This window comes from Ursus arctos, unplaced genomic scaffold (assembly GCF_023065955.2).
Source record: "Ursus arctos isolate Adak ecotype North America unplaced genomic scaffold, UrsArc2.0 scaffold_17, whole genome shotgun sequence".
NCBI classification, from domain to species: domain Eukaryota; kingdom Metazoa; phylum Chordata; class Mammalia; order Carnivora; family Ursidae; genus Ursus; species Ursus arctos.
In genome coordinates this window covers 24,175,351-24,198,715 of record NW_026622841.1, presented here as the reverse complement: position 1 = coordinate 24,198,715, position 23,365 = coordinate 24,175,351, and the positions used below count along the sequence as shown (strand labels likewise).

General features: G+C 39.9%; 1 protein-coding gene across 3 annotated transcripts in view; it reads right to left on the bottom strand.

Moving 5' to 3' along the window:
- The window catches only part of DYM (dymeclin), a 334,659-nt gene that overhangs the window by 111,543 nt on the left and 199,751 nt on the right, over nucleotides 1-23,365 (bottom strand). For all 3 annotated transcript variants that reach the window (XM_048218645.2, XM_057313102.1, XM_048218650.2), the window contains one exon: nucleotides 2,040-2,142. In XM_048218645.2, the coding sequence (XP_048074602.1) occupies nucleotides 2,040-2,142 (103 nt within the window). The remainder of the gene's footprint in view (nucleotides 1-2,039; nucleotides 2,143-23,365) is intronic.

The following is a 23,365-nucleotide window of genomic DNA, read 5'->3' as shown; positions in this document are numbered from 1 at the left end:
ACACACACAAATGTTAAAATAAGGACTGTCAATGACAGATTCTAAATGGAATTTTCCCTGTATTTCTATGAAGCAGATAATTTAAGAAATTCATTTTTACTTCGTGAAAATTTCATGCAAGAACAAGTCAGCAACTCTAAAAACTGTCAGGTTCAATAGTAGAATTGGTATGTCTGTTAGGAGTTCAACCTGTCCTTTCATTGTATAATCACTTTCATGATTGGCAAATACCATTAAACATGATCCATGTTCTCAAAGACAGAGTGATTTTCTGGTCTCTGATTACAGGAGAATGCTGCTACCACAACCTCAACACTAAATACATTCAACACATTTTTGTGAAAGAAAGGACATAGGAGTGCTGTGTAAGCAAATGGTAATTGTATAAAAATAACAAAACATTTATAGAGGAACTGAACTCAAGTTTTTTGTTTTAGAGAGGGAGGGATAGAGGGAGAGAGAATCTTAAGCAAGCTCCAGCCCTAGCATGGAGCCCGATGCAGGGCTCAATCTCACAACCCCGAGATCATGACTGGTGCCGAAATCAAGAGTCGGACGCTTAACTGACTGAGCCACCCAGGCACCCCTGAATTCAAGTTCTTAATAAATGCAATCCCCACGGCCACTCAGGGGCCCCAACTGAGGTTTCCAAGGAGTGATTAGGAAGAAATGTTTTTCTTACAGCAAGTTACGGCTTGGATAGAAGTGAGCTATTATGTTATTTTTTTTTTAAGTTGAGAATATTTAATTAGCAGGAAAATCATAAAAGATAACTTTTGTTGTTGTTAAAAGAGAAGTACTTTGGAATTACAAACTTAATACCTTAATGGGAATGACAGATCATCACATCACATGCATACACAAAATAAATAAAAGAAGAAAAATAGCACGAGTTGGGTTGGGGCTGCACACAGCTATCTCTGTTTATCAGCGACTGCTATCCGGACCGGGGGCCGTTCCCACAGTCTCGTATCAGCACAGCCATTTAGAAATGAAACAAACCACAGGAAACAAAACAACTCGCCGGCTGTCTGGTATGCATCACCACTTCAAACTCAGAACTTAAAAATTCTCTCATGAAGTTTCTAAATATCAACCCACTGAGACTTGTTGTCCTTATTAGAACTCGACGGACTACTTCTGGGGTCTGTGACAAGATAATTTTTAGCATCCTCATCTCAGCTACGTTCCAAAATATAAGGAATGTCACAGAGAGTGGCACTGTCCTAAAGGCACTCCTAATATTCTCCTTCCTGTTATTATATAATGCTCCTCCTGTGCCGCTCCCAGCCCACTCTGCCGTCATTCTCTGAGCTTAGGTGGGAATAAGCTCTTTATCTTTAAAGTGGATGAAACCAAGGCAACACACGAGTGCTGTCCTCCGCTGACCGCGGCTCAGAGGACCCGAGCAGCACACTGAGCTGGGCAGAGCCAATTAGATTCTCTCTCCCAGGAACAGAGAATCAGGACTTCAAGACTCTGGTCAGGTGGCTACAGACATGACACTCACCGGGAGGGAGGACGGTTGGAGTGGCTATTTTAGGTCCAAGTCAACAAATAGGGAAATCTGGCCAATAGAGAACAGCTCAAGAGTAAAATGGAAGCAAAAGGAAGCAGAGCCCAGAAACTAAACAGCTTCAGAAAGACAAGATATTCTTGAATCCAAAGGCTTTTCGATTTCAGGTTCTGGCTCACTGTGAAATCCAGCCCCTGTACCTCCGCCCCCTGAGTTCAGGGAGAACCCTCTGCATATTTTCTGTAAGACTGCTCCTTTTGCTTCTGTGTAATTAGTTTGAGTGGGTTTCTTGCCCGAGGTAACTAAAGTCCTAATTATTAACAGTCACAGGCTAAGGGTTGACGTTCTTTAACCACTTGTTAATAATCATTTAAAAGGTTTTCCCTTGATTTGAGATAGCACTCCTTTATCTGCACACCGGAGACACCAAGATCAAAGTCAGATCTCGAGAATGGAGATTGTTACTTACAAACCTAACAATGAAAACAAAACTGGTTACTGACAAAGCAAGGTAACTACTTACGTAATCTGGTAGAGGAACATCATTGGAACTCAGGGAACCTCTCAAGGACTGTGTGGCTTGTTCCAGAACTTTGTTGTGTTTTTTAGACAGCAAGGAAAACAAACTGAAAAAAAAAAAAACAAAAAACAAAAAAAGAAAGAACTAAGTGTCTCCTTTTCTAGGTTTTATACAGTATCATACAGTTCCGCAGAATGTCAATTATTCTAAAATATACATGTAATGATTTTTTCTTCATGCTTGTGTTAACAGCAGGATTAATAATACTATTGATATAACAAAAAATGAAGTGAGGAGAATGTCTAAATTATAAGGATTCAAAAGAATAACAAAACATTTGACAGCTTAAAATTCTATTTCAAACGCAGGACAATTTTCTACTGTCGTGCAAAGAACAGTGGACAGAGAGATTCAGACAGCGTGAGATATGCACGGGCTTCACGAGGAACTCTGAGGGCAAGCTAATACTAGGCACTTGAACTTGTATCTCAATTTCCTCATCTTTCAAATAAGTGTGTTGGATTAAATTATTTCTCTAGTATAATAGAGTCAATCACTTTTTATCACAGCTTTATCTTCTTGTTTCTCAAAAAGAATGACTTTAAATATACATATTATAAGATTTCCACTTCTGGTCATGATGGATGAACCGGTACTGAATAACCTTCCTGCTATTAATACCTTAAAAACTGGACAAAATACATGACACGACTTCTTTCCAGCTGGTGTACAACATGTGCAGTGCAGGATTGGGGTCCCTAGAAGAAGGGAGCGTCTGCCTAGAGAAACATTCCAGACTGTGAGGCAGAACGCTGGGACCCAAGCAGTACACAGCAGCATCGTGGTGAGCTGAGGACACACAGGGGTCAGGGCTTGGGGCTGCGTGGCAGGTGGAATGTGCAGGCAGATTATTCGACTGGAGAGAACTACAAGAGGTGGTCCAGAAACCTGCCCAAGGGTCTTCTCCACTTAAGGTTTCGTTTTATTTTACCTTCTAAGGTTAAAAGTGAACCTCACACTTCCTGCTCACACCCATTGCTATGACACACTGGTAGCTACTACGTCCCAGCAGTTTATTGTCTGTGATTCCAGAATTGTGAAAGGCAGCAAGGCATGTGTATCAAGCAATACTGTACATACACATCCACCTTTTTTATTCCACCAAGTATGTACTGATCCGTACTTCACAGTTTTTTCATTGAACAATACATTCCTTGATCCACTGAACAAATGCTGAGTGCCAGGAACGGATACCTAAGCATATGGATATACCATAATTTATTTATATTTAGTCCATCATTAATCAATCATTGCAACGTTTCCAGTTTTGTTTTTTATAAAGCAGCACTGCGATGAACACCCTTGTATATAATTTTTTAGCATACTGAGGTGAAACTATGTACAGGATAAATTCCTTGAAGTAAAATTGCTGAATAAAGGAATAACAGAACAGAACCGTGAACTGCATTATCAGTATACGTTTCAAATACACAAATTATTTTGTAAATGACGAAAATAAAAGGCAAAAATTTGTTGGGATGGTGTACAAAGCGTATTCACATGGAAATGCACAAAGAAAAAAATTACTAAGATTCTTTGAATTTGTTAGCGGTACATTTCAGGAATAAAGGGAATTTCAGGAGTTTTCTGAGACTGAAGGAACTTTGACGGTCAGTTCTAGCACAGGGCATGGCAAGACTCAGAGGCATGAACTGATGCCCAAACAAAAAAGGGAAAGCACTAAATATGCCTGGAAGAAGGGCGCTTCCTGGTGTTAGTCAGAAGAAGGGGGGGCAAGAGAAGAAAGACAGCAGCCTCTGTGGACTTCACAAAATACCCGCAACCTAGGGGTTCTGTCCGTGTCCTCCGAGTGTCCCTTCAGAGGACGGCAGAGGTACCTGCCATCAAAATTGAAGAGAATTATTAAACAAGTTGTAGGAATCAAAGCAAAAAGGATTCGAAATTGTTTCCTTTGGAGAAGAAAGTCTAGTTTTGTTTATTTTCAAAGCGAATACTAATAACCTGCTCCCCTGTTAGAAGACAAAACAAGGAAGTGAGCCTCGATCCAAACGTAAGCTCTTTCGCTGGGCATCACGGGAAATGTGACCAGTAAGGGCAGAAAACGTTGACATGGTCCATCTCAAGGGGCTGTGGCGACTGCTCCCAGCTGTTCCTAAGAAAGCTGGTGTGAGAACAGCTGATTTGAGGTCACTTCCAGGTTCCTATCATGAGTGAGAAACCGCGTTCGCACTTGCTTCAAGTTGTTATTCTTCTACAGTTTAATAGGATTTCCCTCAAGTCTTAGAGCTAGAGAGCTTTCAACTTTTTTTTTTTTTAAACATTCTAATTCTGGCTCGCATTTAACATTTTTAAGGCAAAATGACCTAAATGTATGTGAGACGTGGCTCGTATATTGCTGAGAAAAGTGACTTCTGGTGAAAGCTTGCAATCGAAGTACTAGCCTCCTAGCTTACTGCCAGTTAGAGTAAATGGTAAAGATGTATGATGTTTGCGTGTAAAGGGGTAATTCTTTCAAGTGTACTATTCACTCAGGATACCGCTGCCAGAGCCCTTGTTTTTAATATTAGAAAAAGACTAGGTTTTTCTTTTTATACAAGAATGGTCACTACAAATTGGTTTCACAATGAAAAGCTGAAAACAATCAAAACACGGATGAACAAGAGAATGGGTGAATAAACTGTGGGAGAGTCCTATAATAAAAACCTACACAGCAATTTAAAGTTATCTAAAGCTACATGCAACAATATGAATAAATCTCCAAAACAATCTTGTTTTACCAGCAAGACTCTTGTAGAAGAACGTGACCAAAGTAATGTTGTTTACATAGCATATTAAAAGTGCAAAAATGGTATTACCTATCTTCTACAGATAAAACGAGAAATAATAAAACATACGGACATGATAAATACTACACTTCAGATAGCTATTATTCTCTGAGAAAGGGAAGGAAATGGGATCAGAGGGGGAAAAAATAAGGAATTTAGCTCTCTCTCTGAATCTCTCTCTCTCTTATGTCCTCTCTCTCTACATATATATATGTATATATATAAAATGTTTTTGTTATGCTGTATACACACATAGGGGATTTGCTATATTACTCTATCTCTTTGATGTATGCCTGAAATATTACAAACATTTAAAAAATTAGAATAAAAAGAATACACTATCCTGAAGAAACCAGAGCCCCTGCCAACAGCCAGCATTTCAGAAAAGACAGCAGCATGTGGGTAGACTCTGCATGGTCAGTCCAACATGAAAAATGCTCAGAAGACCACCAGCTGCTGGAAGGGGCTCACAGGCAGCGGCAGGAGACGAGGCCAGAATAGACAGTTTGAGCACGGACCGTGAAGGACCACTGATGGCACATCGCAAGTCGTGGACTTGACTCAATGTGGAGAAGCAGCTAATGGACATCAGTCTTACAAAATGATGAAAGAGACATGTTCCTTGCTCCCAAGGAGCTGAAATCTAAGGTGATTAAAAAAAAAAAAAGCCTGTAATTCTGAAATTGGAGGGTCTCAAGAGTGCCCTGGGGGAACACAGAGGAAGGCTAGGTACATGTCAGAGGACATCTATCTCGTGGCCTTGAAGGTCAGGGGCTTGCTAGTGGGGAGGAGTACAGGGGGAGGGAGAGTAAGTAATGCTGAAGGGGGAACGGTGTACCGAGAGGCTCGGAGAGAGTCAAGGGAAGCAGCATCACGGTCAGAACAATGCAGTCCACGGGGTGAGTGCGCCAAGAGGGGAAGCTCAGCAAGACAGGGATGGGTCTATTGAAAAGACCGTGCTAGGAGGTTTGCATTTCATCTTGTCAAGTCACTGAGGCAGGCAGTAAGCCAAATATTTACCAAGAACCCACGATGTGCTGGGCGACGTGCAAGTTACCTGGGATACAGTGACAAGCAAAAGCAGCACGGTCTTTGTCCTGCCCTCGTGCTGCTTGGCTAGGGATGATCAACCTACATAGAAGGTTCTACTGTCCGTGCAGCGATGGAGATGGGCAGGGAGTGTGAGGGGGACACAGATGAGGCTGCCCAGCTGCACCTGAAGATGGGAACAGGAAGTCATTGCTGGAGGTGACGCCTGAACTGAATCTGGAGGAACAATCAGGAGCGAGCCAAGCAAATGAGGCAAAGGTAAAGGTCATCTGGGCAGAGAAAGAGCACAAGGGTAGACAGAGACATCTGAGCACTGTTGGTGGAGGCAACAGGATGGCACACATGTCCATCAAGTGTTAAATCTGTGGCGGAGCCCAGCCGGGCGGGTAGTGGGCATCGTTTATGAAGTGTCTCTCATGTCTCACTTAGACCTTGGACTTCATCTTGAAAGCCAGAGGGTTGTTTTTTTTTTTTTTTTTTTTAATTTATTTGAGAGCGAGCATGGGGGGGAAGGGCAGAGGAGAGAATCTCCAGCAGACTCCCCGCTGAGTGCAGAGCCCTGAGATCATGACCTGAGCTGAAACCAAGAACCAGATGCTTGACTGAGCCACCCAGGTGCCCCTTGAAAGCCAGAGGTGTTTTATGACAGCAGGGCTACAACAGGAGAGACGAAAGCAAAGCTGCTGTGTTCGCTGTTCAGGTGGGGAGTATGGGGCAAGGGATGGACAGGAAGGGATCAGTCCTTGTTCATGTGTGTCCTCGATTTCTCCCCAACGTGCTCTCATCCCATGGTGGCCATCCAGTCCCTGCCACAGAACCGCAGGGCTCTAGGACACAAAGTCTGAAAAATCCAGGCCCAACCAGTGAGGCACAAGTACATAACTACTGTATCTGTTTCAGAGAGATTCCTCCACCCCTAGAGGGAAGGACGGACAAGGGCTCACAAGAGAACAAGTGCAGAAGCAGAAAGAACCTGTAGGTAACCAACATCACTGCTCAAAGTAAGAGAGGAGGAGGGAACCACGCTAAGGCATTGTGAGCCATCAGGAAGGCAAAGACACAACAGAGACAAGGACAAAACGGAATCCTGGGTGACTCCAAGGTTCGCAAATTAGGAAACAGTGGCCAGCTGAGAATGTGACCAAACGTGCTCGGGATGCGAGAGCGTCAGAGCAGGCAGAGGGCCCAGGAAGCCCGAGGAGGGGGTTACTAGGACGCATACACGGCTCGTGGCTCAACTCATCACGGGAGGCCTGCGCCATCATCATCCATCCTGTGTTTTGTTTTTAGGGAGGATGAAATCGAGGCAGAGAGTTAAGTACTTTGCTTAAGGCACAGAGCTACTAAGTGGTGGGGTCAGGAGTCAAAATCGGGCAGGCAAGCTCCAGAGTCTGCTCTTAATGATTCTGCCACGGAACCCAGAGACGCGCAGGGCTACCCAGATGGAGATGGTAAGAAACACCCAGGTGGGCAGCTCGGGAATATGAAGCTGGTGCTCAGGAGAGAGGTGAGAACTTTGAGGGTCATCGGCATCCGCTGCCATCACACAAGTACAGGTGATCACCCAAGGATCACGTGTCAAGTGAGAAAAGAAGGACAAGGTCAGAACTGTGGGAACATCTGAAGGGGAACTAGCAAAGGGCCCTCAGAGAAATAGAAGTGGAAGAAGAAAAAGCAAAAGACATTCTGGAAGCCAAGAGAATAATCTCAAGGGGAGAGTGGTCATCACTGTCAAAAGGTAAAGAAGGATTAAAGAAAAAAAAAAAAGAAACAAAGTCACCGGATTTGGCCCAAGAAAAAAAAAAACCAATGGTGACCTTACCAAAAACCCTTCTTGGAGCGGAGGAGGAGGCTGAAGTGAATTCCCGAGGTTGAGAGAGAAGCCGGATGTGGGGAAGTGGGCAGCGTGGGGGAGCAAAGAGCTAGAGGAAGACTGTGAAGGGGGGGGCAACAGAGATAGGTCACTTCCTAGGAGGTGGCAGGGGGGCTCCCTCCCTGAAAACTGCAGACCTTCCCCACGACAGCCTTGCCCCTCTCCCAACTCGTAGTCACCTTCCCTCCACAGCCCCATCCTTCCCTCACCATAGCAGTCAGCGGAGAGACGAGGAGTACCTCGACGCCACAGAAGAATGGGAAGTTAGGAAACTGAGGTGCAGAGCTGGCAGTTCACCCGAGGTTAAAGTTACACAGTGTAGTGAACGCAAGTTCTTGACAAATCCTAAAGAGCTATCTTAAAATGTCAAGAAATACAAAGTATCATTAAAGTTATTCAGAGCAGAGCTGCAGACAGAAACCAAATCTCCTCACACCAAGCTTGATGCTTTCTCCACTGCAGGCAGCGACTCCTTCTACTTGTAGGAACACCTCTTCTCCTCTCTGCGCACCGAAATGCTGTCCGTCCTTCAGGGCCCAGGTGCATGCTGCCCATTTCACCGTCTGTGGAGGATCCCTCTAACCTGTGCTCACCCTCCCTCTGGACGACACTGCCTTCTCCACGCCCTAACCGACACTTCGATGTACTCTCGCACTGCTGCTTACCTTGTTTATAATCAGCTTTATTGAGGAATCATCAATACAGACCAAAATTAACCAATGTTAAGTAGACAATGCGATGAGGTTTGAAAAATTTAAGCACTCATGGGACTCATCACCATACGTGACACAGAACATTTCCCTTCCCGCAGGACGCTCCCTGCGCCCCTCTGCAGTCAATCCCCTGCTCCACGGCCGCCCTCCCTGACCCCAGGCAACCACCGACCTGTTTCCCGGCACTGCAGTTCTGCCCTTTCTAGACTTCAGGTAAATGGGATCATACCGTATGTACCCTTTTGTGTCTGGTTTCTATCACTTAGCCTTCCATCCACGTTGTTTTGTGTATCAGTAATCCATTCCTCTTTATTGCCGAGTAGCTTTCCGTTGCAAGAACAAACTTCAATTTATCTATTTATTAGTTCATGGACCCTTGGGGTGTCTCCCCTTCTGAGCCATTATGAATAAAGCCGCTATAAACATGCTCAAAAAGTTTCTTTGTGAACAAACGTCTTCATTTCTCTTGGGTAAATACCTCTAAGTGGAACGGCTAGGTTGTAGGCTGTTTAACTCCGTAGGAAACGGCCCGCCTGCCCCACATTCTTGCTGGCACTTGCTCTGTCGGTCTTTCTAGCGTTAGCCCTTCCCGTGGCTGTGAAGATTTCGCTGTGGTTTTAACTTGCATTCCCTAATGAATTTTCCTGCGCTCCTAGTTTTGTCTGGTGAAGTGCATATTCAAATCTTTTGCCCATTTAAAACAACGGGTGGTTTTCCTTCTTCTTCCTGAGTTTGTAAGAGTTCTTTATAATATTCTAGATACAAGTCCTTTATCAGGTATTTTTGTGTACATAATCTCTCCCAGACCAGCAGTGGGTGTGTTTGGAGGGGCGGGGGTTACATTTTCTTAACAGTGCCTTTTGAAGAGCAAAATTTTAGAATTTGATGAAGTCCGATTCATCAACTTTTAAAGAAAGATTTGTGTTTTTTGTGTCCTAAGAAACCGTTGCCTAACCCAAGATCCCAAAGATTTTCTCCCATGATTTGCTGTATTCGGTTCATAGTTTTAACTCTCCTATTTAAGGTCTGTGCTCCATTTGGATGCATGTATGGCATGAAGTAAGAGTTAAGGTTTGTGTTCTTGGGCTGGTTTTTTGCATATGAATATTTCACTGTTCCAGCGCCATTAGTTGATAAGACTATTCCTTCCCCCTTAAATTACCTTGACAGGCTTGTCAAGATTTCATTGACCATATACGCATGGGTCTATTTCTGGACTCTATTCCATTCCATTGGTCTATAAATCTATTGCATACCAATAATACCACACTGCCCTGATTGCATTAGCTGTAATTTATAGTACGTCTTGAAATCAGGTAGCATGAGTTCTCCTTGAGTTTTCTTTGTCAAAATTGCTTTTGGGTATTCTAGGATTTTTGTATATCCACATACATTTTAGAATCAATTTGTCAATTTCTACCAAAGGGCCTGGTGGGATTTTGATTACGACTGTGTTAAATGTATAGATAAATTTCAGGATCTTAACAACACTGTCTCTGATCCATGAACATGGGATCACCCTGTTTATTTAAGTCTTATATAAGTGATATATTACTTTCAGGTGTCTGGTCTTTTAAAATTTCTTTCAGCAATGTTTTAGTTTTCGGTATACACATTTTGCATGTATTTTAGTTATGCTTTTTCCTAAGTTATTTCATATTTTTATGCTACCATAAACAGTATTGCTTTTAAATTTTGACTTCTGATTGTCACATGAATATCAGACCTTTGTATCCTTTGACCTTGCTAAACTCATCTCTTCCAATTTTTTGCAGATGAGGATTTTTTTAAACAGATGACCATGTTTTATGTGAATAAAGTCAGTTTTAAGTGTTCTTTTCCAATCTGAATTTATAAAGTTTCTTTTTCTTGACTCACTGCACTGCCTAGGACCTTTAATACAATGTTAAATAAATGTGAGAGTGAATGTCCTTGCCATTTTCTTGATCCTAGGAAAGAATATATTCAGTATTTTACCATTAAGCAGGACTTTAGCTATAAATTGTCCACAGATGCCCTTTATCAGGTTGAGGAAATCCCCTCTCTTCCTTGTTACCTGATTTCTTAAAAAATCATGAATAGGTGCTGAATTTTGTCAAATGATCTTTCTGCACCTACTAAGATGATCATATGGTTTTCAAGTCTATTAAATATAGTGTATTGTGCTGATTGATTATGGAATGTTGAGGCAATCTTACAATTCCTGGGATGGATCCCACTGGTTATCCTTTTATATGCCAAGGAGACATAATAAGGATGATGGTAGCTGTCACTTATTGAGAACATACTCTGTGCCAAGCACCTTACTAATTTTTTATAATTATTAACTAAATTAATTTACAACAGGCTTAAGGGAGTACTAATACTTTCATCACACTATACAAAGGAAACTAAGGCATTAGAGAGGTAAATTAATTTGCCAAGGACAATACTTCTCATAAGTGGAAGAGCTAGAACTTATATCCTGGTAATCTGACTTTCAGTTCTGCACTCATAACCACCTTATTATCTCTCATCAGGAGATTTGTTTTACTGATTATGATGACTATTTTTTTTCTGTCCTTCATGGTTCACTCCTACTCCCCTCTTTTAAGAATAGAACTAACCACTCTCCTGAAAAAAAACTGACTTCATGACACAAGGCTTAGTCAATTATAATACCCCTTCCTGGATCCCAAAAATAGGTCAATGGATATATGGTCTAAGTTGGGCCAGATGGAAACTTTCCCTAAGACTTTTCTACCTAGGAACGGTGACAAAGACTGCTTTTCCCCTTGGTTAGAAGACTGCAGGTATGTGAATCTGGAGGTGCCTAAGGTCAGATCTAGCTTCATGGAGAAAACCCACACGCCTATGCTGAAACAGTGAAAGAGAAAGCCACAGAATAGAAGGAGGGCAGAGAAAATACTCTGGAGGTGCTGACTCCTCAGTTCAAGTCTCTGGAACCTTATCTCTGGAACCCCAACATCTGCATTTCTTTTGTGAGCCATTCTCCACTGAGTATCCTTAAGACAAACCTCCTTTTTTACACATGCTTGGGTCCGGTATGGCTTACTCCTTCATCTTAAAGTATCCGTTCAAATGTCATCTCTTCTCTGAGGACTACCACAACCACTCTAGTTAAAATTGCAACCTAACCCTTGCACATCCTATTTTCTTTCCATTGCTTTATTTTTTTCCCCATACTACTTACCACTTTCTGAAATACTATATGCTTTTCTTATGTCTTTATTGTTTCCATCCACTAGAACAAAAGTGGGCAAAATACAGCCTGCAGACCAAATCTGGCCCACCATCTGGTTTTGCAAATAAAGTTTTATTGGAACACAGCCACATCCATTCATTCATTATAGTCTATGGCTGCTTTCATGGTACAATGGCAAAGTTGAACAGCTGTGACACAGACCACCTGGCAGCCGAAGCCTAAAATATTTACTATCTAGTCCTTCACAGAAAGCTTCCTAACTCCTGCACTAGAATGTAAGCTCCACAATGGCAGGAATTTTCACCTATTTTGTTCCACGCTATAATCCCAGTGCCTAGAACAATGCCTGGTACAGAGCAGGTACCTGATATTGGTTCACTGAGTAAAACACAAAGTAAAAATCCCCTGAAAAAAAAAAAAGAGTACTTTTGTTAAGTTTAAAATTTCAAAGTTTCTCTGGCTTCTGACTCTTTAGACAAATACCCGATTTTTTATGGCTAGGACATTATCTTTTTTTTCAATATTTTACTACATTAGAAAAACAAATGTTCTGTCTCACTTAGCTAGAATTACAATTGACTTACACTTCCAGTTTTTCCTGAGAGTAATCCTCCAATATTTTTCCTGTGTGTACAAAACTAGTTGATAGCAAAGCTGACAGCGGTTGCTGCCAGACCGGATTTGAGATGTAAGAGGAGACGAGTCAAGGATATCATCAAAGTTTTTACCCGAAGCAAATGGAATGATGAGCACATCATTTACTGAGAAAGGAGAAACTTTACGGGGAACAGGTTCCAAGGAGATCGTCAAAGGTTCCCTCCTGGATATGGTAAGTGCGAGATGCCTATTTGTTACCCGTGAGGTAGACATTCTGGCTCAGGAAAGAGATTCCAGTTAAAGATATGTGAAAACATATAATTGAAATTTAAAGCCACTACAGTGGATGAGAAAACCCAGTATTTAATATAGAGAGAAAAAAGAGAGACCATGAAAGGCTCAAAACTAAGCCAGAAGTGAAGGAAGACTAGATGCTATGTATTTATATTCTGGAACTCTGGCAAGGCTCAGGTAAATATAAGCACCAGGTATTAAAAAGTGGGGCACAGATACAGAAAGAGAGACTGAAAATCTGTATTAAAAAAGTCAGACTTTCAGTTCCCCTCTCCTTCCCTGCTCAGCCCAATAAGCGCCTTCCTTTATGTTTCCAGAAGAAGAGAAGTGTTTACACGTGAAAGGATGAAGCAGAAAGTGGGTTTTGAGATGTAAGGCACAACTAAGGATGCGTGTGCTGTCTTGAAAGAGGGTGAATAAACAAGAGTCTAGAGGTTGAACACTGAAACCTCTGCCTTCAGCTCCCCCCTCCCCCACCCCCCAATCAGCTCAGAGAATGCCGTCAGCTAGGTTTGTACATTCAGGAGAATATTGAGGACTACCCTCAGGGAAACTGAGAAGTGTAACAAAAAGTATCCATAGATGCTGAGGGCAGGGGGTGGTTCTCAAGAAACCCAGCCCAGCGGGAACAGTCTTAAGGAAGGCACCAAAGAAGTCCAACCCAAGCACACAGAACTTTCAGTCGGTTCTTTAGTGCCCCACTTTTAAATATGAACTCTGCCAAAGATCACCAGGGAGAGCCAGTAAAATGAGAAGCAAGAAAGAAAAAAGGAACTCAAATGAAACAAATAATGCAGGGAGAAGCTGAAAACTTCCCAAATGTTACAATTAGTACGCTAAGGCAGGGAAGTAAACATGTCAGCTGTGACACAAGGAGGTGGTATAAAGAGTATCAGACAACAAAAAAGAACTCTTAGAAAGGGCAAATATGATAGCGGAAATGAAAACTCCAATGAAAGAGCTGGAAAATAAATTTGAAGAACTTTCCCAGAAAGTGGGACAGAAAAGAGAAAGAGATGGCAAGCAAAAGAAAAATGGCCAAGAAATGGTCCACAAAGTCTACCAGAGCATGTTTTAAGAGGACAAAGAAAATGGAAGAAGGAAAAAATGGACATTATTAAAGAATTAGTTCAAGGAAAAGTTCTCAAACCGGAAAACATGAATTCCTGAAAGAGCCCACCAAGAATCCAGAACACAGGTAAAAAACAAAGAAATCCCCCCACATGATAGCATATGACTGGAATTTAAAACACTGGAGACAAAAGACGGTCCTAGAAACCGAGAAAGAAAGAAAAAGAGGGAGGGCCATGCACAAGCTGTCAAGAATTACTATGGCATTAAACATCTCGACAGTTACAAAACAAAGAGCTACGCCTTCCAAACGCGGAATGAGAACCCTGATACATTTTTATTCTAAAGGTTAAAATAAAGATATTTTCACACAAATTGTGTAAGAAAGTAAATATCATATAATATATGGACCATCAGTGAATAGGATCTTGTTACAACAATACAAGCACTGGCCACTGATCTAACCTAAAAGTATGTGCACTTGTACTGGGAGAATGGGGGGTGCGTGCGTGCGTGCGTGCGTGTGTGTGTCCAGCTGCAGGGGAGTCTAAGGTAATGACTACTACTTTTGAAATATTAGTCTGTTCACATAAAATGTTTTTCTTTCTCATTACACTTCTCTGCTTCTCATGAAGAATGTTTCTATCTATTCAGAGAAAGTTGAGCAGACCAACGACTGCCAACAAGAGTCAGGCAGCCTCTGTCGAAGACAGACCAAATCGGAGGTGAGGGAGACGGGAACAGATAGATGTTGGATGGCTCTAATAAACGTGGGAAAAATCTGAGGATCTAAACACTTTTGGTAAAATAAAAACTCATCAACGTCTATAAAGATTGTTACTCATCTTACGAAATATGGCCCCTTGTACTTACAGAATATGATATAATTAGTAACCTTCCAGCCTTTTCCTCTCAAACTATATATTATTTGTTTTAAAATGCTGCTTCATGCTCAATTGCTATATGCTTATATGTATGTTTTGTAATGCATACAATGCATTATGTGTACTGAAAACACAGGGTTTTCTCCCAAAATGCTAAGTTCATTTAGGGCTTGATTAACAGATATTTTTTTACAGTGTTCTGCACACACAAGGTCTAAAATAGGCTTGCTACTAACAATTTGTCTTTCTTTTTCTCCTCTGTCCTTCTTACTCCAGTAAAAGAAACTGCAAAGACATCAGTATTCCTACCTTACAAAACTGGAAACACGAGATCTTTATTTTTAGTAAAAAAAAAAATCTTATTTTTAAGGATCTAAAATTAAAATGCAGGAGATGGCTAACTACATAATTATCTTCACTAAGAACACTGACATTTATACAAAGAAGCAAGGTCAGAGGAGAATAAACTGCCCATTCACATTTAATTGACTTAATAACCATAAACATTACTTTACATATATAATAAATAGCTTAAAATGCATTTCCATCCAGGACAAGTGCTAAGATGACATTGATTTTATGGCATGTAAGGCAGAGTACCAAATAGGAAACCTCAACGCCAATAAATAGCTTTCTGACTGTGGAGGAAGGCTTGTGCAAATGCCAATGTTTAGTGCACGACCAGTATGGACAGCGATGCACAGGAACTTGTGTCCATCCTCACACTTGATCAGCTAGACTCTATATTGCTCCTTATTTCAATGTGCTAAGGAAAATACAGTAAGTCATCTTCTTGAAACACTCTGAAAATAAAAGCAAAAGATACAAAGATACGCATTTATAAAACCTAGTAAGGACGGTTCCCACCGAAAGGGCACACTCGGCATTGCGACTAGAGAAGCCAACCTTATGGCCACAAAAACACACGCTACGGTATCTCAGTGAGAATTTGAAATTATGATTACGATGTCCGGCATGATTTTCATTGTACGACTGCATAACCAAAACGTATGTGTAGAACCAAAAATAACTAGTCACGCAACAGAGTAAGGTAATCAACTAAACGATGGGTCTTATTAAAAAAAAGCTGAAATTCGGGAATTGAATGTCCACTGGTTAACAAAATAAGTCATTAAAGGAAAACTGAAAGGTAATTAACAACCTTAAAAATGATGTTACATGAATTATTACAAGTAAAAATATTTTGAAAGTAATGGATAAAATACATGATCTGTCAATATACAATCTACTACCTACATTATGAAAAATGAGTGAGTAAAATAAGAGATTCCATCTTTAGGTTAAAGACGATTTTATTTTTTACAAATGTGTTCATGCAGATTTGTTTTTAGCTTTAAAGTCATTCAGTGGAAAAAACGTCTAGTAAGTGGGCATAATGTAAAAAGGTTTGTTTTCTAAAGCAGATTTTTCCAATTTTGACTAAATTTGGTCAGAAATGCTATTTAATAAGAATGACCTAATTAAAAATTTCGTAATTTGATTTACCTCAAAGGAAAAACTTTATCCCAAATTTTAACTTACTTTTATACCCCTTTCATAGCCACTCTACTTAAAAGTGATATTCTTATATAAACTCAGGTACAATGAAAGACCCAAAATATGCTCTAATTAGTACACAATTCGAAAGATACCAAACTTATTAGAAGTTTTATGGTATTTTCAAGGGTATTATATAACAAACAGAAACAGATTTCCTGACTGGAAAGAACTCAGGTTGTCTTTCTTGGTTACTCTTTCTCCGTCCCTTGAGAAAAGTACGCGCCAAGCAGATAGCAAACCCATCCACTTAAAACAAAAAAACCAAGTTCCGTAGCACAATGTCACTAATTTACAGCAACACTTAGGACTGAAATAATATTTAATGACAAAATTCATCTGGAAAGTGGGATTATCCCCCAGTGAATACAGGAGGAGCCAGGACAGCTTAGAAGGTTACTATCACAAGTTGGAAGGCACTTCCTAAGTATAAAGAAATTTCCTCTCAGGGGAAGCCTACCAAATCAAGTATGTTTACTATATGTCAGATTTTACAAAGATAGTCACAGGAAACATGACACTAATCACTGTATTTAGAAAATGCTGCAGAATACCTACTTTTCTATTATAACACGATTTATCAGGAAGATACTTTCCAGGTGTTGGATCCTTAATGTGGGGATCCCAACTCGAACTTTGGGATCTTTTTTGCTTAGCTCTTAATCTTAATTTAGCAAATATAATTAGTCTTTGGGAGGGCTGTAGGAACAGGAAGTCTTAATTGGAATTATAGGTCTCTACTAGTAAACGCCTTTTTTCAACCTCTGCCAGACTCATTACTATTAAAAATCTTTAGATTTATGAAAACTATCTTTTTACTTCAACTTCCTTTCAACCTTTGTGTACTTAATTACTAATTTATACTTGCTCTATATGCTTTTAATATATATCTTCCTTTATCTTTTGCTTGTATATTTATTCCAGTTCTTCTCTGAACACAATTGCAAGGGCACAGATGTCCATTCCTGCTCTTTCAACTCTTCTGCAAAGCCTACTGTGTACACACAGTGAGTTAGTTACTCCCCTTCTCCAAGTTCTTTTTAAACAAATATATCCTGATCAGCCAAATTCTTTAAAAATATGGCTGATGATTGGTGGAAAAATATACTTTTAAGTTCAAGTTTAGAAATACTTTTTAGAAAAACCAAGAAACCCAATATATATTTATAGTAACTTCATAGGAAACCCACCTCTACCATGACTCATTCTCAAATATAGGAGCAGCCCCCGCCCCTCCCCTAAAGACATAAGCCCAAACCACAAATAGAGAGAGATTTCCATGTATGAATCAGTGCCCAACGGAAAGCTATGAACTTTAACTCAAAGTCTTATTAACCTGATTTAACACAATTCTCAACAAGCTAAGTTATTAGCTTCCTTAGCTAAAACTTCTAAGTAAAAAATTATAAGAAGAAGAAGAAGAGGAAAAACTTAAGTGTAACCAAAAACATGGAAAAGAGTTCTGACGTTAAAGAGCCAACTCAGAATTCCACTGCTGATTAGCATGACAGTCCACGTTTATAGCGATTATGCCGCAGTATCAAGTCTCAAATGCACACAAGGTCTTACAATTAAAAACTCCAGAAAGACCACAATTGCAAGATCTTTTATCTAAAATAACTTTTAAACCATTTTAAGGTTGCGCCTTCATGAAACATACTTTTGTTATCTGGCGTATGTGGCACTCCTAATTCCCAGGGACGCTAGATAAATGGGGTATCACTTAAATAGGACTTTAAAACCCTGTCATACTTGAAGGCACAGTCCCTTTTAGTTCTGGGTTAAGTTCAAACAGCAGAGTTACTGGAGTATCAATCAGAATATTTCTGATATAAAATTAGAATATTTTTTAATTGAAATATATTTAACAATACAGGTCATAAACCATAGTGATCCTCACAAATAATCACTATTAAATGTCCTTTTAGGACACAGCTCTTATAACTGCCAGTAATTACAAAGGTAGAATTCTATATGTAGTTGTAAAAATATCACCATGTCCAGACAAAATTAGAGCTCAAATGAAGTTGAGCATAACCTGATAAGAAATAATCTCCTGTTTTAAGCACTGTGGTTAATATTTAACCACACAAAACCCCCCAATTTCCTAAGACCCCGACAGAAATTCATGCCTTGTGCTCCCTCTGCTGGCTCTATAGCTATAGTCAATCCCATTCTCAAGAGGTTTTTTTGGACAAGGCAATCCCATCACAACACTGAATGGCACCGGTGGGTTTTATTTGGGATCTCAAAGATTTAAGCCAGCTCCCTCCTTTGAGCACTGCGGAAAAACAAAAGAAGAAAAACAACTTGACCAAAGGTCCTGCGGGGTGCTGAGAAACACACTCTTGACTTCTATTCCACGAGGACCTCAGTGTCTTCATGTACAAGACTATTATTGAACTACACTTTGCGGAGAGTTACCTAAAACGTGGTATCCGAGCCACACAGACTTTCCACTGCACCATAATTACAACTGATAAAGGCATTTGACCAAAATTCCGTGCAGACACACTAGGCTCAAAGAGCTTCCGTGATTCTAGTATTCTTGGACAGAGCCCAATTAAAGTAACCTATTGTAAAGGTTCCTAACCCTGAATATTTAAATTTCTCCAGTGTGCTTCTACCATTTGATTACAATAAGTCACATGCCACCATATTTGCCTTAGAATACACGGTCACCATATAATATGTCTTCACGTTAGTAAAAACCATAAAAGTAATTTTGCTGATGACAGGAAGGGACAGCACTGTCTAACCAGTGCCTATTATGTACCAAGTATAGAGTTGGGCCTTTATAGAAATCTTTGCCAGAGGCAATCTATAAGGGAGGCATTACAGTCCCTGTTTTACAGAGAAGGAAGCTGAGGGAAAGTAACTTGCCCAAGATCTGTTTGATAGCCAAGTCTCTACCACTTCCTCTGCACCTAACTCTTTTGGTATTTTGTTCATTCTTCAATAAACAGAGACAGTCACAGTAAAGGATGCTCCCTTACCACCCGTGCCATCACCCTACATTCTGCAGAAAAGAAAGCCTTGAGCAAAAGAGATTTTATTAAAAACATGAAGCTGTGAGATTTCTTTTAAAATTTAAGCTAAAGTGGTGAGGGTTAATACTTTTATTTTTAACGAAGTACATGGCACATACCACGAATGTTCATTAACTCATTGCATACATTAGTATTTAATCCCAATCGACTTTTGTGTAATTGATGTATTTAATTATTTGTCAGGTAGTCAGTGTGTGGAAAACTGAAAACACTAGCTCTAGCCTGATAACAATACTATTTACACAGACACAAACAGTCTGGGATTAAAGAATTTAATCTGTTCAGACAAAAAGTAAATATTTATTAAGCTAAAATATACAAGTCTATCTTTGTAGGGAAGAGACATTTGTTTCTTGATGAAAGATATAAATTGTTATCTAAATCACTGGCAATTTTTATTCAAAGTGAAGTTTAAATTCTGTGTTCCTCCTGAAAACAGACAACTAAAGACATCAGTGCGTATCCCTGTTCTCTGGCAGTGTTACTTATTTTCACAGAAGGGAATCATGTTAAATATTCAAATAGGAAAATGCTGCTAAAATGAACATATTTCTCCAGCCTATCCCATTCAGGTATTAAGGAGGGCACGTATTGCATGGTGCACTGGGTGTTATACGCAAGTAATAAATCATGGAACTTTACATCAAAAACTAGGGATGGTGACTAACATAATAAAAAATATTATTTAAAAAAAATAAAATGAACATATTTCTCAATAACTTATTGATAACCTATTTGGACAATACAAGACAACAGATGTCAACATTTTAGAAATGAGAAGGTAGTGGTGCCTGGCTGGTTCAGACAGTAGAGTATATGATTCTTGATCTCAGGGTTGTGAGTTCAAGCCCCATCGTGGGCATAGAGATTACTTTAAAAAAATTAAAAATTAAAAAAATAAAAGTATTTTTTTAAATCCCTCTTTTAAAAGATTTAATAAAAACCAAGAAATGAGAAAGTAGTCTAGGTTAAATTCAGACGTAGGGAATTTAGTGGAAATGACAAATGAATATAAATCTTGCATAATATAAATAATGTGATAAACTTGTTGCCCAAGGCTCTATAGAAAGCGTCCTATAATATTTACGGATATTGATTTTTCAGCTGAAATGACAGATAAAAATAGCCTTGTTTTTGATGTTCTGAAGAAAGGAATTTAAAATAATTCAGACATACTCTTCTTTTTAAAAAAAAGATTTTATTCGTTTATTTGACAGAGAGCACAAGCAGGGGGAGCAGGAGAAGCAGGCTCCCACTGAGCAGGGAGCTGATGTGGGGCTCGATCCCAGGACCCCGGGACCATGACCCGAGCCAAAGGCAGATGCTCAACCGACCAAGCCACCCAGGAGCCCCCAGACACACTTGTTCTCCACTTACTAGCTGTGTGAACTTGGGCACTTCACTTTCCTGAGACTCAGTTTCCTTACACGTGGTGATGAGGACAGCCGACTGCTACTAAGACTTGCGGTGATGGCTGACTGAGAGAAAGGGGAACGCCCTAACAGGGAGCGTAAGGAAAAGGCCACCAGTCAGTTCCAACTGATTATCAGCATGGAGAAATGTGGGCTCTGGGTTACCAGTTATGTCAACTCTTTCTCATTTTTTTTTTTTAAGATTTATTTATTTATTTATTTGGGGGTGGGAAGGGAGAATACGAGCAGGAGGGGCAGAGGCAGAGAGAATCTGAAGCAGACACCCTGCTGAGCACGGAGCCTGATGTGGGGCTGGATCTCAGGATCCTGAGATTATGATCTGAACTGAAACCAAGAGTCAGACGTTTAACCGACTATGCCACCCAGGCGCTCCCCAGCTATGTCAACTCTTAATCGTTGTATGTTAGCAACAAGGTCTGACTTTTTATAAATACTGTGCAAACCAAATACACCAGCTCTCAGGGCTGAGTCTGGCCCCACAGCCGCCAATATGTGGTTTCTGTTTGGGAGAATTACTGGAAGTGCTACATGCCATCAGAGGAGCAGAGCCTCTGGACTCAAGGGCGTGCTGGGCTTACATAGATGTCTAGAACAAGGAGATGTGCTCCGGCAGGAAAAGTCAAGAGCGGAGGTTAAGATGCTTTTATGAGAGAAACTCAAAGCAAAAAGCGTGTCTCCCTGGCACAACATGGTTTTGAGATAGATGGGAACTACCTTTACATCCCAATTTAAAATCTTTTTTATATAAATGGATTTTAACTTAATCACTGATTCCCCATCTAGTAAAGAGAATGTTATTCCTTGTCCTCTGAACCTTAACAATATAAATCCAAATTTACTCAACACACAAATGTTGACCAGAGATGTATTTATTTTACTGTTCTTCTCAAGAAATGAACTGCCGGTTTTATTGATTTTCTCTACGGCTTTTCTGTTTTCTGTATCACTTGAGTTCTGCTCTCTGCCTTTAGTTTCCTTCTTTGGGTTTAATTTGCTTTTTTTTTTGGTTTCTTAAGGTGGAAGCTGAGATCATTGATTTGAGACTTTTCTTCTTTTCCAACATGTTATAGGCATTTCGGGCTATAAATTTCCCTCTAAATACTGCTTTAGTGGCATTTTGATCTGCTGTATTTTCTTTAGCCGAAATTATTTTTTAAATTCCATTCATTTCTTCTTTGATCTATGGGTTATTCAGAAGTATGTTATTTGATTTCCAAATTTGGAGGATTTTCCAGAGACCTTTTTATTATTGATCCCTCTTACAATTCCTTCATGACCAGAGGACACACTTTCCACGACTGGAATCCATTTTGCACTTACTGAGGCTTCTCTGATGTCACAGAATGTGATCTTTCTTGATAAACGTTCCCATGTGCAAATGAGAAGAAAGTATATTTGGCTGTTACTGGCTGGAGTGTCCTATAAATGTCGGTTAGGTCAAATTGGTTGATAGCATCGTCTGAGTTTCCAATATTCACACTCGTTTTCTGTCTACTTGTTCTACCAATTATTCAGAATGAAGTATTTACTTATTTATTTATTTTTAAAAGGGAGTTGGTTTTTTTTTTAAGATTTTATTTATTTATTTGACAGAGATAGAGACAGCCAGCGAGAGAGGGAACACAAGCAGGGGGGTGGGAGAGGAAGAAGCAGGCTCCTAGCGGAGGAGCCTGATGTGGGGCTCGATCTTAGAACGCTGAGATCACACCCTGAGCCGAAGGCAGACGCTTAACGACTGAGCCACCCAGGCGCCCCAGAAAGTATTTAAATCTCTAATTATGAAACTGTCTCTATTTCTACTTGCAATTTTCTCTCTCTTTTTTTGCTTCTTAATCTTGAAGCTCTGTTCTTTATTTGCTGCATACATTTAGGATTCTAATAGTTCTCTTGCAGAAGTGACTCGTTCATCATTACGAAATGCCCTTCTTTATTCCTGGAAATATCCTGTGCTTTGAAGTCACTCCCACTTTCTTTTGACCACTGCTAATAAGTTTATGTCTATCACTTTGCCATTAGTTTTCTCTTGGTCCCGCCCATTCTTTCTTCCCCATTTTCTTTTCTTCTGCCTTCTTTTAGATTGAGTATTTTTATGATTCGATCTGTTGGTTTATTAGCTGTAATTCTGAACAGTGGTCTGGAAATTCTATTAGAACAGTAAGCTGAGATATTCAGAGGACCCACCCCCCTCTTTTCCCATCCATTAGGGATTAGTTTCTTTTGCTGCCTGATGCCCAGTACTTTGAAAACCACTGTTTCTTATGTTTTATCTGTTTTTGTTGTTGTTTTGGGCTGAAGGGTAAGTGAAAAGCAATTTTTAAACACTTATATGAAGAAAAATACAGTTTTAGAAATTTTATATAGAAACTTATGGAACACTGGAGAAAACCAAAGATCTTTGATCTTTTTTCTTTACCTGAAGTTGTGCTGTACAATTTTTCCCAACCTCTCATAATCACACTATTCTAAATCTCACCCTGATTTCTCAAATATGACACTAAGTATACGTTTACTTTGCTTTGTGAGGAAATTTATTCCCTTAAAATAATCCCACTAATTATGTGCTTTGTACCACTACCTTTTATTTGCACAATTAGTCTCCTGTTGTAGATTATAAATGCCAATCAACCTACTCTTTTAAAACCTATTTTTCTTCACTGTAGAAATCAATATACTAGGTATTCTCTACTTTCTCCGATGACACTGTGGCACCATGAGGGAAGACCACAAAGCAGTTTTGGATTTCTGGTTCAAGCCCA